The sequence below is a fragment of the Anomalospiza imberbis genome, chromosome 2 (assembly GCF_031753505.1).
Source record: "Anomalospiza imberbis isolate Cuckoo-Finch-1a 21T00152 chromosome 2, ASM3175350v1, whole genome shotgun sequence".
NCBI classification, from domain to species: domain Eukaryota; kingdom Metazoa; phylum Chordata; class Aves; order Passeriformes; family Viduidae; genus Anomalospiza; species Anomalospiza imberbis.
The window spans coordinates 10,920,953-10,936,662 of NC_089682.1; the positions used below are offsets into that span (position 1 = coordinate 10,920,953).

General features: G+C 35.0%; 1 protein-coding gene across 14 annotated transcripts in view; it reads left to right on the plus strand.

Moving 5' to 3' along the window:
* Positions 1-15,710, plus strand: part of DMD (dystrophin) — a 1,045,484-nt gene that overhangs the window by 753,977 nt on the left and 275,797 nt on the right. For all 14 annotated transcript variants that reach the window (XM_068179791.1, XM_068179794.1, XM_068179795.1 and 11 more), the window contains one exon: positions 4,307-4,424. In XM_068179791.1, coding sequence (XP_068035892.1) covers positions 4,307-4,424 — 118 coding nt within the window. The remainder of the gene's footprint in view (positions 1-4,306; positions 4,425-15,710) is intronic.

Sequence of the window (15,710 nt, forward strand, 5' to 3'; positions counted from 1 at the left end):
ATCAGCACTAGTAAACAACTGGTCAAATGTGTAAGTCTTGGTACCATCCTTGAATAGAGCTACTCCACTTTGATAACGCTTCCATAAAGTCAAGAAAAAAAGGGGAAAAAAAAAAAAGACTGGATAGATTTAAAGATACTATTATATATAGAAAATAGCATGCCCAGAGTGTCAAATATGCAGGCTGTAAATGATAAAGCTAGAAAATATTTTAATTCTCAGTCTCAAACCTTGAAGTCCCATCAAGAATTTGTCACTCTTCACCTGTTTCAGTTTGTCAGTTTATTTTTTAGCAATTTTTATGCAAATTATTTCAGTTGCTGACTTGAACAATTTGTTCCATACCTCAACACCCATTTTGTGTAAGAAAATCATAAAAGTTAGGAACCTGAAAATTGGATTTTTCTTTTGAGCAGCTGCTGTCCGCAAATGTGGAAAGATTGTTAGAAGTGAATAGCATCATTTTCTAACAAACTCTAGGTAGGTTGCATGACAGTATCTCATTACTCGTTATCATACATTACTGTGCTATCACCAAGCATCATTATGTTGGCATTCATAGATATATGGAAGTAAAAGAAAAGCTCTTTTGGTGTTTAAAGATGTGTTTGTACAGCTATGCATGTCAGTGGTCCTTCACTGCTGACCTACTCATGTGAAGTTGCATTTATAATTAAACAATATTTCTATATTGAAATGTGTTATGTAATGTTCTGGAGAATGCGTTTTTGTATCTTTACAGAGCACTAGAAAAGTGTTGGTAGAGATAAATTGTATGCAAAAGAATTTGTTTATTAAAAACCCCACAACTTTAAATTTAACTGACTCCCTAAGTCATTGTGCTTGTACTTTTGGTGACCTAATGGGGATTGGATAGATTTCTGTTTCATTTATTTTGAACGTAGCTTAATTATAACTTTCATTTCTGAATTACCCATTTTTATATAGCACATTTGTTTCCGTGTCCTGACATTCCAAATCAGAGGCATCTGGTCTGTTGCATCTGCTGTGTCTCCACCAGGGTGCCACTATTAATGAGTTTTCATTCCTATGACTGTTGTAACAGTAACTTCTAATAGTTACCACTTAGTTTTCTGTTGAGGATCATTTTACAATCTTAAATACTTGGCTGAATTAGTAAAAGTTTTTAAAACTATCTCCAGATATTAATTGCTGCTGATTTTGGTTTTTAGGGGTTTTGCTGCTTGCTTTAGATCATCCAGCTAATACTTTAAAGCAATTCCATTTTAATTTTTCCCAAAAATCATACTTAGTGATCTTTTAGTTTGTATTCTTCAAAGCACTGCTCTTCCTAGCATAATTAACTGTATTTTTATTAACTCACAAAATCAGCTTGTATGATCAGTTTATCTAGTCACAGAATATTTTTCTGAATATGATAACACTTGAAGTGGAGCTCAAGTGTTGTTGTTTATTTTCATGCTACAGGATCACAGGAAGAGTTAGAAATTATGTTTTTTAGTAGCTACTCTTATCCAAGTTTCCATCAGGGTTTGGTACCTACACTGTAGGTACCATGTGGAACGTTTATTTACAAAATCTTTAAGATTGTACAAACTGGTAAAACTAGACCAATAAACATTATAACAATTTTGTAATTGTAATTGGTAAAATTCTACTGAATATAATAGGTCATTGCTTGGGTAAAGTTCTCAGACACTTTGTATTAAATCAAAGAAAAATATATTTATTTGGGAAATCTTGCTTTTTCTAGGGGTAAGAAAACTGTTTTATAATTATGTATTATTGTCTTATGAAAGGTCTAAGAATCTTCAGATCTGTTTATAGTGTCCTTCCTTAACTTTCAAAAATACACTCCTGTGCATCCAGAAGAAAACAATTTTATTCACATGAAATGGTAGAGAGAAGGCTGTCCACACAATCCATACTGTGATGAGATTTTTATATCCCCAAGGGAACAGCAGAACTAGCAAGACTCACTTTAAAGAGGCATTTCTAGTTTTCCCGAATGTCCAGTTCAGGAATTGCAGATGGGTCTTGGGAGTAAATCCTTCTGTGAGCCCTTGGGCACAGATCAGCTCCATTTCCTCATTTTGGTACTGAGCAAATCCTTTCTGAGCTGTCCTTAATTAGTGCTTAATTTCTTACTATATGAAACATATAATAGCAGCTTTCTTTAGTAGTGGTAAAGCCACAGCATTTAATGTCTAGTTGGAGACTCAGGCTGGATCAGAAAAATCATTCTGTTTGAGTAGTAGGGTATAAAATTATATTTAGGAAACTTTAGGGAAGAGAGTCACTGTTGGCATAAGATCTTAGAATGATTTAATTTGCTTTTCCTCCTCTAAAGATTTTCTAGGTAGGGAAGGAGAGAGAAAGGGAAGCCACAGAATTATCTGAGCCTGTTGTGTATGTTTTAGTGTTCTTCTGCACCGTCAATTTTGGCAATATGTGCGATTCAGATGCTGTTCAACTGCACAGGGACTGCTTTTCCTATTGTAAAATTCATGTCACTCATTAACTTGTCTTCTTAGAAAATGGAGTTTGGAAGGCACATAGATATCTAGAGATAGTAATGACATCAGTAGATTTTATTTCTCTTACTAAGGAGAGACTTCTAATGAGAAATTTCTTCTTTGCTTAATTATGCAAGCTGGTGTTTTAACTGAATGTCTCTGCAATTCAATCAGTATACAAGCTAAAAAATAACATCTAAGCTTTTGGGTATGACTTTAGAAAGCCAGTTATAATAGATTTTCAAAGACCTGATACAGAAGTTAAAAGCAAGAATTTCACAGGGTGTAGCTAGATGTGTATCTTGAAAATTACCTTTTTTTCCTAAAGAGATTGTAACTGAACAAAATGAAACTCTGTGGAGCTTTTAGTTTGCTTTTTATAGTACATGCTGTAATTGCTGAAAGCTATATTCTTATGCCCTTTTCTTAATCTTATTGAACAGAAAATGGTATTAGGTCTTTATTTGTAACCTTCAACTTGGTGGAAATTATGCAACTGTAGTCTGAAGTTGGAGGGTCAAATTTAAGATCAGACTCACAGGTCTTTTCTATCCAGAACAATCAGTGAATAACAGCTTTTTAAAACCAACTATGATTATTTAGAACAAAAACATTTTAAGGAGAGGAGACTTTTGAGACAATAAAATACTCCAGACACTTTATCAACAGGCAGGTGAGAATGCTAGCAGATTATTTAACCTGTGACTCTGTAAACAGCCTAAGAAATAGAAATCCTTCTCTGGCCCTTATCGCCAACTTGATATCTGTTAAAGTGTACCTACCAACTGTCTGATGGCACACTGCTCTGTTCTGAGGACTAAAAGTTATATGCAGAATAAAAGTAATTTATAGTTCATAGGTTTTATAATAAGTATTGCTACTTCTAACTCCTAAGAGTGGGAAATCTAATGAGTATCTTTTCTGGAAACTCCACAATAGGTAGCTCAAGTGTCTGAATTTGGCCAGTCTTCTAAAGACACACTTGGATGCTTCTTATCTGAGAAATGATTGTACTGATTCCTTGTTTGCTCTTCCCTAATCCTTTGAAATAAGTTAAATATGTACATAAATCTAATATGCCTTACTTTCCTTGAGTTTTCATTTTAATTTTATCTAAATCTATTGTATTTTAGTTTTTATTGCCTTCTAAATACTATGAAGCTCATCTTTTTCCCCAAGAGAAACTCTAAATCCACTTCTTACTTTCTAGTCAGATTGTCTGGGCTTTATATATTGGTTTGAGTAGCATATAAATTATTGTGAGTATTAATTATTTTTCAGCTAAGTAAGGGCTGAGGACAGAAAAAAGTGACATTGACAGACTTACAATGGCTTTTAACCAATAGACAATAATTAAACAGTCATGAAATATTAAAAAATAAACATAATTTATTAGAATTCATGAGCTAGTAGGAAAAGCCTGCCTAATCTGGCAAGAATATAAACCCTTATATCTTTTCTTAAAAAATACACAGTAAAATATCAGATAATATAGAAAAATAGTCCCCTTTTGTATAGCTTTATAAGGGAGAATAGCTTATCCTGCATAATTTGATGTGTTAAAAATGTAGAACTATTGTTACTTTGCATTTAGTTTTACTGGTTCTTTAAAAATTATACTTGGTATTTTTAAATTAATAACAACAATATTTAGAAGGTCTGGACCAAATTCTTTGTGTTATTTGAAACATCAAACAATCTTTTTGCTTTAAGTCAAGTTTGCACAAAAAAAGTCCCTATATGTGGTCTTCTCAAAAGCTCTTTATGCTTTTTTTCTTTATTTTATTTCTGAATTTGTGTTCAACTAGGCAATACTACAGGATCTGGAGCAAAGACGTCCCCAGCTGGATGAACTAATAACTGCAGCACAAAATCTAAAAAACAAGACAAGCAATCAAGAGGCCCGGACAATAATTACTGACCGCAGTAAGTAGTGATTCTGCTACCATATGGCATTTCAGCAAACATGGAAAGTTTTGTCCTATCATATAAGCATAGCATTCTGCAGATACTTTATGCCTGTGCCAGGAGAAGGAGAGTTCCAACAAGTGACAGTTCTCACACAACTTTTCTAAACTGCGTATAGAAAAAAATGTCAGTGAAAGTCAGTGATCCCATATTTCAGATTTTTCACTGCAACTTCATATTGCTTGTCTTTATAGTGGAAGGACATTGTAAAAATGTCGAATGTTAGCACTGAAAATAAAGAACTACATTTATTTTTACACAAGGAGAAAAAAGAAAGAATTCACAGAGTATAGCCACCGGCTTGTAAGAAGCTTTCAATTCCATCCCCCGTAGTACAGCTGCAGGCTCTTCTTTCATCTCCCCTCAGCTGACGCACAAGTCTGATGATGCTCTGCATTACACTGTATTATTTCTTCAGTTCTGTTTTCCCTTTCCAGATTTAACCAACTAGCTGTGCCTAAGGTGGAAAAATTAGTAGATTGAGTTTTAGAAGAAGCCTATAGAAGACATAGTGTTGTCACCCTTGAAAGCTTGCATGTCCTATACCCCTCACTACAGGATGAAACACACTTTCAAGGTCATTTTATAGAAGCAGCCCTTGTGATGGACTGCTGTATATCTTCAGTTATTATCTCAAGTTCTCAGGTCTAGAAACTAAGAAAAAAATGGATTTTTTTATGGTCCTCAAGGTCTTCTATGGAGCTTAGAGAAGACCCGGGCCATGTGCTTTGCATGTGAACAGAGAAAATTTATTTTAGGTAGATGCAAACTGTTCTGCATATCCTGGCCTGGAGACTGGGGCTTGCTCCCTGAAACTGATGACTGTGAGGGTACAAATGTAGGCAAAATTTTTCTATCCCCATAATTACAAACCTAATATATCTATATACTTATTATCTCTTTATTTTTATTCTATCAGGTATGTACATTCCATACTATGTTCAAATCAAAATGCATGTTTGTACTACATTGTTGGTAGTCACACATATAAATGCTATTTAAAGTGTATCCTATGTGCAATAACATTCTTAAACTGCTGTTGAAATATGCTACTTAGAAAAGGAGAAGCTTTATGTTTTAGTTAAAATTTGAGAAGAAAGGGATAGTGCTTGTTTATTACATAAGAGCCCGCTCCTGTTGGACATGCAAATTAATTTTAGAATCACCTACTCTTTTGAATTCTGATGACTCGTGTACGTATACTTTAACTTTACATATTAGGTAACATAAATGTTTATTCAAAACCAACACATGTAGTACTCCCATCAGTATTTTGTACTATGTTTTCATTTTTAATTGTGAGTCAAGTCTTCTCAAGTTAAGAATTGCAGACTTCAAAAAAATGCAAGCATAATTCCTACATGCTCTCATGTGAATTGTATGCATGACTAAAATTTGTTCTCTTAGAAAACTGCACTTCACTTTAAGTGAATTTGCCGATTAAGAGAGAATAAATGCTTCTTTCTCATGCAGCAAAGGAGAGCAGCTATCAGACTGTAAATCATGAAGGACTATCTCAACTATACTACAGATTGTGTTTGTGGCTGGTAGTATGGTAAATACATTTAACATGATGATTTCTTAATTTTTATCCATAAAAAAATCAAAAATTATCCATTAGTTTTGAACTTTAAGTACCAAAAATTAGTTTTACTGTGATTTAGGAATTAGTTTTCTGTGCTGAAATTGTCAATATCCTTGTCTACAAAAGTGAAACTTATGATGCAGTAGATACAGGTCATGTCCCTTTATATACTTTCAAGTACATCTTGGAATATGATTGGAGCCATTTTTGGTTCAGTTTTCAGAGGCAGCAGTCTAGATCCATGAAGATTTTTCGTATTTATTTAGTTTATATTTGGGCAATTCTAGTAATACCAAACACTACTTAGGGGGTATTTATTGCTTTTGAATATTAAGGAGATCATGATATTTCTGGAGGACACAAAGATGCTAGGACTGTACAAGGTGACACACAAGGTATTTCTGAATATTTGCCACATATGACTCTCATCTAAAGTACTTCTTCTAAAGAACAGTAATTTTTATATTTTTAATTGTTTTTTTTCTTTTCTCCTTGTGTGTCATATGAAGAAGATGGAGATTGCTCTGTTTGGTTTGAATTAGGCCTGCTGAATACCTGTATAGTCAGGATCTACTTGTTCTGGCTGCAGCTACCTCTGTAGTTCCCCTTTCCCACCCCTTTACAGTGTTATCCAGTCCTGAAATAGGGAGCCTCCTTATTCCCAGCCCAGCTAGGTGGCTCTTGCTGTGTGCTCTCACCTGCTGCATTCCTGTCCTTTACAGTGCTCTCATCTACTACAGGTGTTTTGCCTTGTCCTCCAGCTCATACTGAGTTCAGCCCAGTGTATTGTCCCCAGGTCCATTCCTGGGAACCTTGTTCACAGCCAGAACTGAACCCTGTGTTGGAGAATCTACTCCACTTGCTAAGCTTTGTGTATTCCTTGAAGCCATGGAGAGTGTCCACTCCCTTATACCTGTACCTTGCACCAGGGTCCTGCTGCAAGTCCTCCCTTTACTAGCTCATCCACAGACTTTTTCCTATTTCCCTCCCTCCTCATAAATACAAATAGGTTACCATGGTTATGTTTTAGCAGCTATGAGTACACATTTAATCTATTCTGTTTCATGACCTGTTCATTGACACATTTGTGCTCCCCTGCAGCAGCTGTGTACCACCCTCACCAGCAGCCTTCTGTAAAGTCCCACTGCCAGGGGCCAAAGGTATCAGATCCCATCAGGAAGGAAAGGGAGTGATGGGCTGCAATGGGTCTTCATGTGGGAGCTGATAGACTTTATCTAGTGCACTCCCTGGGCTGAAGTACAGCATCTCACACATTGGGATCAAAAAGATGACCTAATTTGTATGAATAGGTTGTTCAATCACCTGACAAATATCACTGAAGAGATATATAACAAATAGTAAATGAGACTCAGGTACTCTACAAGAGTAGAGTTAGCTGCATTCTTCATCACAGGATGGGTTGGTGTGTCATCAACTGAAATTAAACCCTGAAGGTTCTGGCTTCTGTGCTAACATTGCTAACTCCTAAGTCACTCTTCTTGAAGAAATATCTATGTTGTGTTTATTGAAGTTCAACTTTGAAATATATTTAGAAACCTTATTTCCATTTTAAAGTATTTTAAAAAAATATCAAGGTAAACATGTTATACAAAACTTTAAAAAATCAAAAGACATTTGTTAGAAAATGTCTATGATGAATTGCAAAAGAATTCTATAATCATGAGATCATTTTCAACAACACAGTTGTCATAGTATTGCATAGATTCAGTCTTTCTTATGAAGTAAAAGCAGTAGTTAAAAAAATAAGCTCATAAAATTGAATTATTTCCTATGAACTTTTTTTCTCCACCCTTCATTATCTGCATGAAACTACTGGATCTATTCTGCATGCAAAGACCTTGTGTCTATAAACTAAAGCTTGTGTAATGTTTACATAATGTTATATTTAAATCTCTGTGTATTTTATTTAAATCATAGTTTGTTTACAACTTGCATACTCAAGAATATGTAAGAGTAATAATTACATTGAGGAAGAGTTGTGGGGAAAAGCAGCATACCTCTCTGCTTTTTTAATGTAGAAGCATTCTGTTCTAAGAGAACCATATGCTGTGAAATAACATTTTTTCTCTCTATAATGCATCACAGCTCCAAAACACTTTGCTTTATTGCTGCTGAAAATGTTGCTTCTTTAAAATGAATGGGTTTATAAGTAATATTAAATTTTAAAAAGTAATTAAACTTTGAAAATTCCTTGTTTTCCATCAGTCTCTATGTATGAATACACAAAGTTGGTAAGAAGTCAATATAGAAATACTGGGAGATAATAAATTTACAGTCTTACAGTCAGAAATACCAAAGCAATTATAAAAACTGTGTTAGATCTTGCTAGATCCTGGAAATATAAGAAGCTTTAAATAGCAGGCCATCCTGCTGCTGTGTTCACACATGTGCAAGAGGTAACAGTGCATAAACCTTCTGTGGTTTTACTTTGTTAGTAATGTACATCCCAATTTTGTAATGTGTTTTCTGGTTGTGTAAGTGATCAAGGAGGTATGGAAATCCATATTTATAAAACAGTATGAAGAAATAATGTCTTAGTAACAAAGTAAACTCCTTTCAAGACTATAAACCAAAGTAAAACATACTCCTTTAGCAATTCTGTGAAATTTGTTGCACTCTCAAAATATCACTTGAGAGGTTAGTTAATTCTTATTACATTAAATTTGTAAATAATAGCAATAAATAAAAGCATTTCAAAGAAGACTATTTTGATAAAGAATTATACTTTGGGACAAAATTATTACTTTTGAAGATTTTTGGACAGTTTTAGAAAACAAGTATACAAGTATATGAGTAATTTATAGATGATGTCTTTAGAAGAGGTATTTTGTTTTTGTGGTTTTCTGTTTTTTTGGGTTTGTTTTTTGTTGTTGCTTGGTTTTGATATTTTTGAAGAAAACCTATATGCTATAATTGGTTGTTAGCAGAGCTGCATTTGAACTAAACTGGAGAGAGTCTGAAAGTCTCTGAGCCACAACATAAAAATGCCTTTATTTAGTAGTTCACTGTATTTGACAGTTTTACGGCAAAATCATCAACTTGTCATCACTTTCACAAGAAAATACATAGAAATTCCACAGTGAATTACAACTGCACTGCTGTTCTCGACATCTTAATAAAATAGCCATTTCCACTGTAATCCCATCATGTGGTTTTCTCTTAGAGCTGTTGACTACAAATGATGAGTTTACCACTGGAAAAAACAAATTCATACATCCTGGGATTTGCCATCCAGTAGTAAACCCCCTAGCTGCCAAGACCAAACAAGAAAAGTGTAACAGAAAACTGTATTTGCATACAGTTTTCCAGTTATCTTGTTGAAATTTTTAAGCTGAATTACTGAATAAATCCTAGCTGTCTGTTCTCTGAATTCCACATATTTGAAGAACATTTCAAGAATTTGACTTTCCTATGTCATATATAAGCAGTTTATTAATCATCCTGATGTACCAGTTTACAGCTGACAACTTGTTTTTCCCATGAGAACTTTGCACCATAGAAACAAAACGAGGGAGAAACAGTTGTTTTTTAACAAAATGTTAATAACAAGATAAAACTAGAACTCTGAAAGGGGTAGAATGGTACTGAGAAGAGTATAGAGCTTGAAACCTGTTCCTTGGTGCATGTTTGCTGCTGTAGGACCTGTAAGAAAGTCACGGGACATCATAAGAAGGAGTAGGAAGTTATTTTGGAATACTGGGGTGAGTTGCCCTTTAAGAATGGGTGATAACATGCCCCAGAAATGTTTGAATACTTGGGGAATACCAGTTATATATAACTTCTCAGGCTACATATACTAGAGTGTGGTTCAGTGGACAAAGGGGCAAGATCTCAGCTGCCTGCTTCAGGTGTAGTAGTCCTCCCAAAAAGGCTTTGAGACTAAGGGTGACTATTCTTCACTTCTTGTTATATTCTTCAGCAGGAATGGCACAGATTTTTTGGTAGCCCCAGAGGTCATAAGTGTATTAGGTAGTGGTAGAAATCCACCATTGTTGGTGGATTTCTTAAATCTCACATCTCAATTCTGTAAAGAAAGATAATTGCAAAACTTCATGTCGGTGGTGATTCATGTGTAACTGGCCAGATATTTCTAAATAGGTAAGAACACAGATAAGAACAGAACAGATAAGTTTTACGCTGCTAGTAATCAGTCTGTGTTGGAAGACAGGCACGCTGGATTGCTGTGATGTATAGAGGCACTTAATTATGTCCAAAGTATGTCTTAGCAACAGTATGTCTTCTGTCCTACAAAAGCAGAATGGTTGATCAACTCTCTCTTGAGGAAACTGTGATCACAAAGTGAGCTCTCACCCAACTGTGAACTCGTGAACAGTAAAGGCAAAGTGTAATGCTGTGCGATGGGGGGTGACCTTTCAGTAAAAGTGATATTAAATACTTTTCTTAAAAGCCTTTAAATAACTACAGCTAGTCCCAAAAGAGTGAAAACAAACAAACAAAAGCCACGAACAAACCACCCAGAATAAGGATAGTATGATTTGGTAGGGAGATGTTTCACATTAACAGGTTACACTTTGTTGTATGATGTGGCCATGGGTACATAAAGTTAACTGGTTGAAAGACTTGGGATAAGCCCTCACCTGACAGAAGAACATACTTTCATCTTTAGCCTCAGGAATTATTTGGTACAGCATGGTGGGGGAGCTGCTGTTTGAGTCTGCTTTATATCTTGTTTTTAACCTGTTGGTCACCACTTAGGGATGGGGTTAGTAGAGGTGGTTAGAGTACAGACAGAGAAGTTCTTGAAATTTATAGTGTCAAGACAATTTAAGTCTATTTAATATTCTGCAATTCACTCTGCTGTTCTTCCAATGTTTGATAGAATTTGATAGAGTTGATAGAATTGATTTTAGTAAAAGAGACAAAACATAAATCCTCAACCCTCCACCCCCAACCTTCAACCTACCCAGCCACCAATTAGGTGAAACTGTGACCCAGAACCATGAGTAGACATGAAATGACAGAAAGTCTCGTCAGCAGGCAAATCCTTGCCCCAGGTACTACAGCCTGTTCCCCTACTATGGTAAGTGCTGTTCAGTGTTGTCAGGGTCATCTTTTCCCCCTTGTATGCTCCAGAGGAGTCATATTTTAACAGACTGGTTTTATTTAACTACCTGCCTTTGTTCCTAGGGTCTTTGTGAAAAATCTCCATTCATATATCCATTTAATGGAGCTTTCCCTTTTTTTAGTTTAGCAAGAGTAGCGCCTCAGTAGCTTCAGAAAGAAACAAATTTACTTGCAAAAGTGTTATAAGCAAAATGTAAAGGGAAGATATGAAACTGCCACACAGGGTGAGATAACAGGTCATACTCATGTAGGTCTCTGAAATTGTTAGTACCATGTATTTCGGAAAAATGCTGAAGGATTCAATAGTATGCAAATCTGAAATAAACTGAGATTGCTTCTCAGGATACAAAGTCTTTCACATCTTAATTAAAGAAGTTAAAATATATTTTTGAAACATTTAATTGACCAAAACTGCCAGGAATATGTGGTTCTTTGGGAAAGCAATCACTGAGTTTAGAGATTTCAACATATTTAACAGCATCTAATGTGAGGCTTCCTATTTACAGCGTTATAGCAAAAAAAAAAACTGGTTTTGATTACATTGCATGTCAAATTTGAATTCATTCTCATTTTTGCAAATGTTAATTAACATTTATATAAAATACTTTAAAAACTGAAAATAATAAATGCTAAAGAGGTTTTATTACATCTTGTCAGAAAAAGTAGAATGTTCCACTGACTTGTGTAATGGCCAGATAATCAGAAAGGAATGTTTTATCTCTTTGATACTGGAAAGACTCAGTCAATTTGCAATGTTAAAAGGAGTAATGTAAATAAATGCCATCATCAGTGAAGATGCTGTGTTCTAGTGGCTCCTCATACATGGTGACTTTTGTGAGTGAAGTCACAGGTGGAAAGTGATGGAAGTCCTTCATCCTTGAAAGCAAAGTCAGGCAACAAGTATTCCTGCTCTCATGTAACTGGAACAGGACCTGCCAGCCAAGTGCAAATATGGACTAGGGAGTAATTTAGTTTTGTTTGTAATTTTAATCAATAAAAAACCAAGCAAGGTAAGGATAAAAAAAAATTCCAGGATAACCTGAGAATCTGTTATACACATGGTGAAAACTCAAGACCTTATTGGTAAGGTGGACAACAAAGCAGGAATTGTCAATTCTTTTCTTGCAATATAGGATTATCTCCAAGGAAGACGTGCCATTCTTAATTTTTCTTCATAGAAGAAGTTCCCTGCCAAGCACTAAGCACTGACTTACCCCTAAGCCTCAGATCAGTTGTATGATAGTATATGGATTTGTTTGTTTTTGCCTTTAGATATCAATGAAAATACAGTAAAAGCAAACTTGTTGCATCACTAGAAGTTGGAATGACCTCAATTTAATTTCCAGATCTGCTACAGACTTTATTTATAATCCCAGAAAAGTCTTTTAATTTCACGTGTTCAGGTCTTTATCTAGTTAAGGTGAGCTAATATCTCTTATCCCAGCCTTTCTCTGACATATCTCTTCAGAAGACTAGATTTTTCCACCTGTTTTGTTTGAATCTAACAAACTTAAGTGTTTGCTATTTTGGTCTCTGTTTTAAGGCAGCACTATGTTAGAAATAGTAGCTTGCACAGAACATTTTAAATTTAACTAGAAGCAGACATGTAAACAGTAAAAATATCCATTTTATTTCTATCTTATTCATGGTGATACAAAAAGACAAGCTATGCTCATGCAACAACACATTAATCAAAATGAAAATAAATGGAAATAAGAAGGAATTTATTAGAAATGAAGTTTTGAGAATGTGATCAAATTATTTATTCACTGACAGATGGATAGGCAATATTTAATGTCCACAGTTATTTTAAATACTGTGTCAGAACAGTATATATTCATTTATACCAAGCCATAATTTTCTGTAGTAATTAGAGGGCAAACAGGAAGCAGAGGTCCTGCTCAGTAGAGATTACAAGCTAAATTTAGATGCTACATAATCAACCATATCAGGAAAATGCAGGTTGTGGTGTTCACTGTGTCCCATCTCATTTCCTAAAATGAATGCAACCCACAAAGAACATATATTGGAACATGCAGTTGTTCTCAGACAATCTACTTAAGCATCCTGAAGTATGTTTGGCCTAAGGATTTTACTTTGGCTATCCTCAATATAAATTTATCATAATTTTAGTTTTGCTTGAGTCAGGAATAAACTGAAAACAAAACCAGTGTTTTACACAGCCCCAGAGCTCCTTTGCAAGTCCAACCTGAGTAAATACTAGCTTAGTCTGTGTGAGAGAGGTCTTAAAACTTTGGTGAGTGGTTGCACCATGTGGTGATTTGATTCTGGTATGTATACAAACCATCACTATGGTTTCTTATGAAATACTGTAGGTCATTCAAAGAATTTAAGTTTATTACTGGCTTCAGGACCAAATGGTGACTCTGAGGCTTTTCAATCTGTTTGGTGGATAACAGTGGATAGTTTCAGCCTTTATCATACCAAAAAGGGGGGAAGGAGAAAAACCAAAACACCTCTGGAGACTAGGTACTTCTATTTAATCTTTCTTATCAGCAAGTCTATTCCATAACAGGTGAGAGAATGCCTCAACAGAGGACAATCCCTGGTTGAGTAACAGCAAAGGAGGGTGGATAGAGTACTCTGATATGTGGTGAGAAAGTGGTGGCATTTGGGCCTGGTGAAACTTAGAGTTTAAAAGAGAATATTTAGGAAAAAGTTCTATTTTGTTGTATTTTAATTGGATGGGAACTTGTGTACAGTCAAGCGAACGCCTATGCAATGGAAATTTTTGCTGGAAGTGTCAGACTGTGTTTATGTCTGCTTCATCATCTTAAGTTTAGAAATGACTGTCGTATTTCAGAGCAAGGGATGTAATAATTTTGCAGAATATTCATTACAGTCTCTCTGCATTCCTGTACTTTTGACACTTGGCTTTCTTCACTGCAGCATAATATTAGGATGGCAAAAGTAATGGTTTCATCTGTTTGTTGGATAATTTTCTTTGCTTCATTTTATGTAGATTCCTGAAAGTATAGTAAAATGCAGAATAGAAAAGAACAGACTATTTAAGTTGGAAAAGACCTACAGTGGCCATCTAGTCCTTCTGCTTGACCACTTCAGAGCTGATCAAATGTTAAAGCCCTTTTATGGGTATTTTCCAAATGCTTCTTAAATGCTCACAGACAAGGGGCATTCACCACCTCTTCAGGAAGCCTCTCTCGCTATCCAGCCTCCCTCTCAGTAAAGAAATGCTCCCTAATGTCCAATCCAAACCTGTGCAGTGTGTTAGGTTCAAAATTTGCTGAGTTTAAGCCATATCAGAATAGTGACTTTGAAGTGTTTGTCTAACAGAGTGCCCACAGTGTCTTACCAATGTTTTGACCTGTGTTGGAGTACCATAGAGAACATCAACAAAGTGCTGATGTCTGATTAAAAGAAAACAAAACACCCAGAGCAAACACAACACCTCAGACAAAAGAAACCAAATAGTAAAAGGCAAGTTATGTCTTTATGTCTTTTCTTTTCTCAAAATTGGTGTAATTGATACTTTTTTTTCCCTTATTAGCTAAAATATTGCACTAAGATGACAGATATGATACCTTGTTGCTTGGGGTTTTTATACTACTTCTTGTATCTATTTAGTTATTAAGGAACAAATAAGTGTAGTTCCATACCAGGCTCCATAGATTAAGACCCAGTTTATGTGACCTTGAGAACTAGTCCTTTAAATTCAGAATAGGAAAACAAAAAATGTTACTTTTTTTTTTTTTTTTTTTTTGGTACACTCTTATGCTTGCAGAATTGTACTCCTTTTAAGTTCAAATACCAGCATTTTTGTGATGGGACCCTCATTTTGTAATCAACAATTAATTTAAAAAATATGAGCATTGTAATTGACAGAGAATGCTCAAAATGTTTGAATGCTAGGGAATTTTCAGAAGAAATATCTCTTTCTCCTGCTGTGTATATTACTTCCTTAGTTGACTCTCGGATATTTACTTTGAAGTGCATTAGCCATTTAAAGTGTGAAATTTAACTGCTTCTCTGCTTTATATTTCAACAAAATTGAAAATAAGAATTTCAAGTGTTAGGAAGCTGAGATTGTCTTTCTTTGCATAAAAAAAAGTATGGATTAACCACTATCAGACTGACAGCACCTTGTGGAGTACTTAAAAAATTGATGCAAGTGTGGGAGGGAAGAGAGAATGGGACAGTTCCAAGAACTGTGGAAATGTCAATCTGAAAAAAAGCAGGGGCCCCAAGCAATCTTTGGAAATAGTTCAAAATTGATGCAATTTATCTAAAAGACTGTGATTGTAAACCCAAGGGGAAAAAAAAAGGTAAATTTTTAAAATTTTCAGTCTTTTGATATCTGATGCTTTTGTTCTCAAGAATATTATTGTAAGAGAATTATTTTACCCAAATCACCAGGACAATTCATAATCTATTGTGTAAACTTGACTCTCTTTGGAGTCTATAAGCTTCTGTCTGTCAGAATTTATAGTCAGCTGTCCCTGAAAATATATCATGGGTGAAGCTGTATATCTGGTATATCACTGCACTATTAAGGGCTGCATCCAACTGTGGGG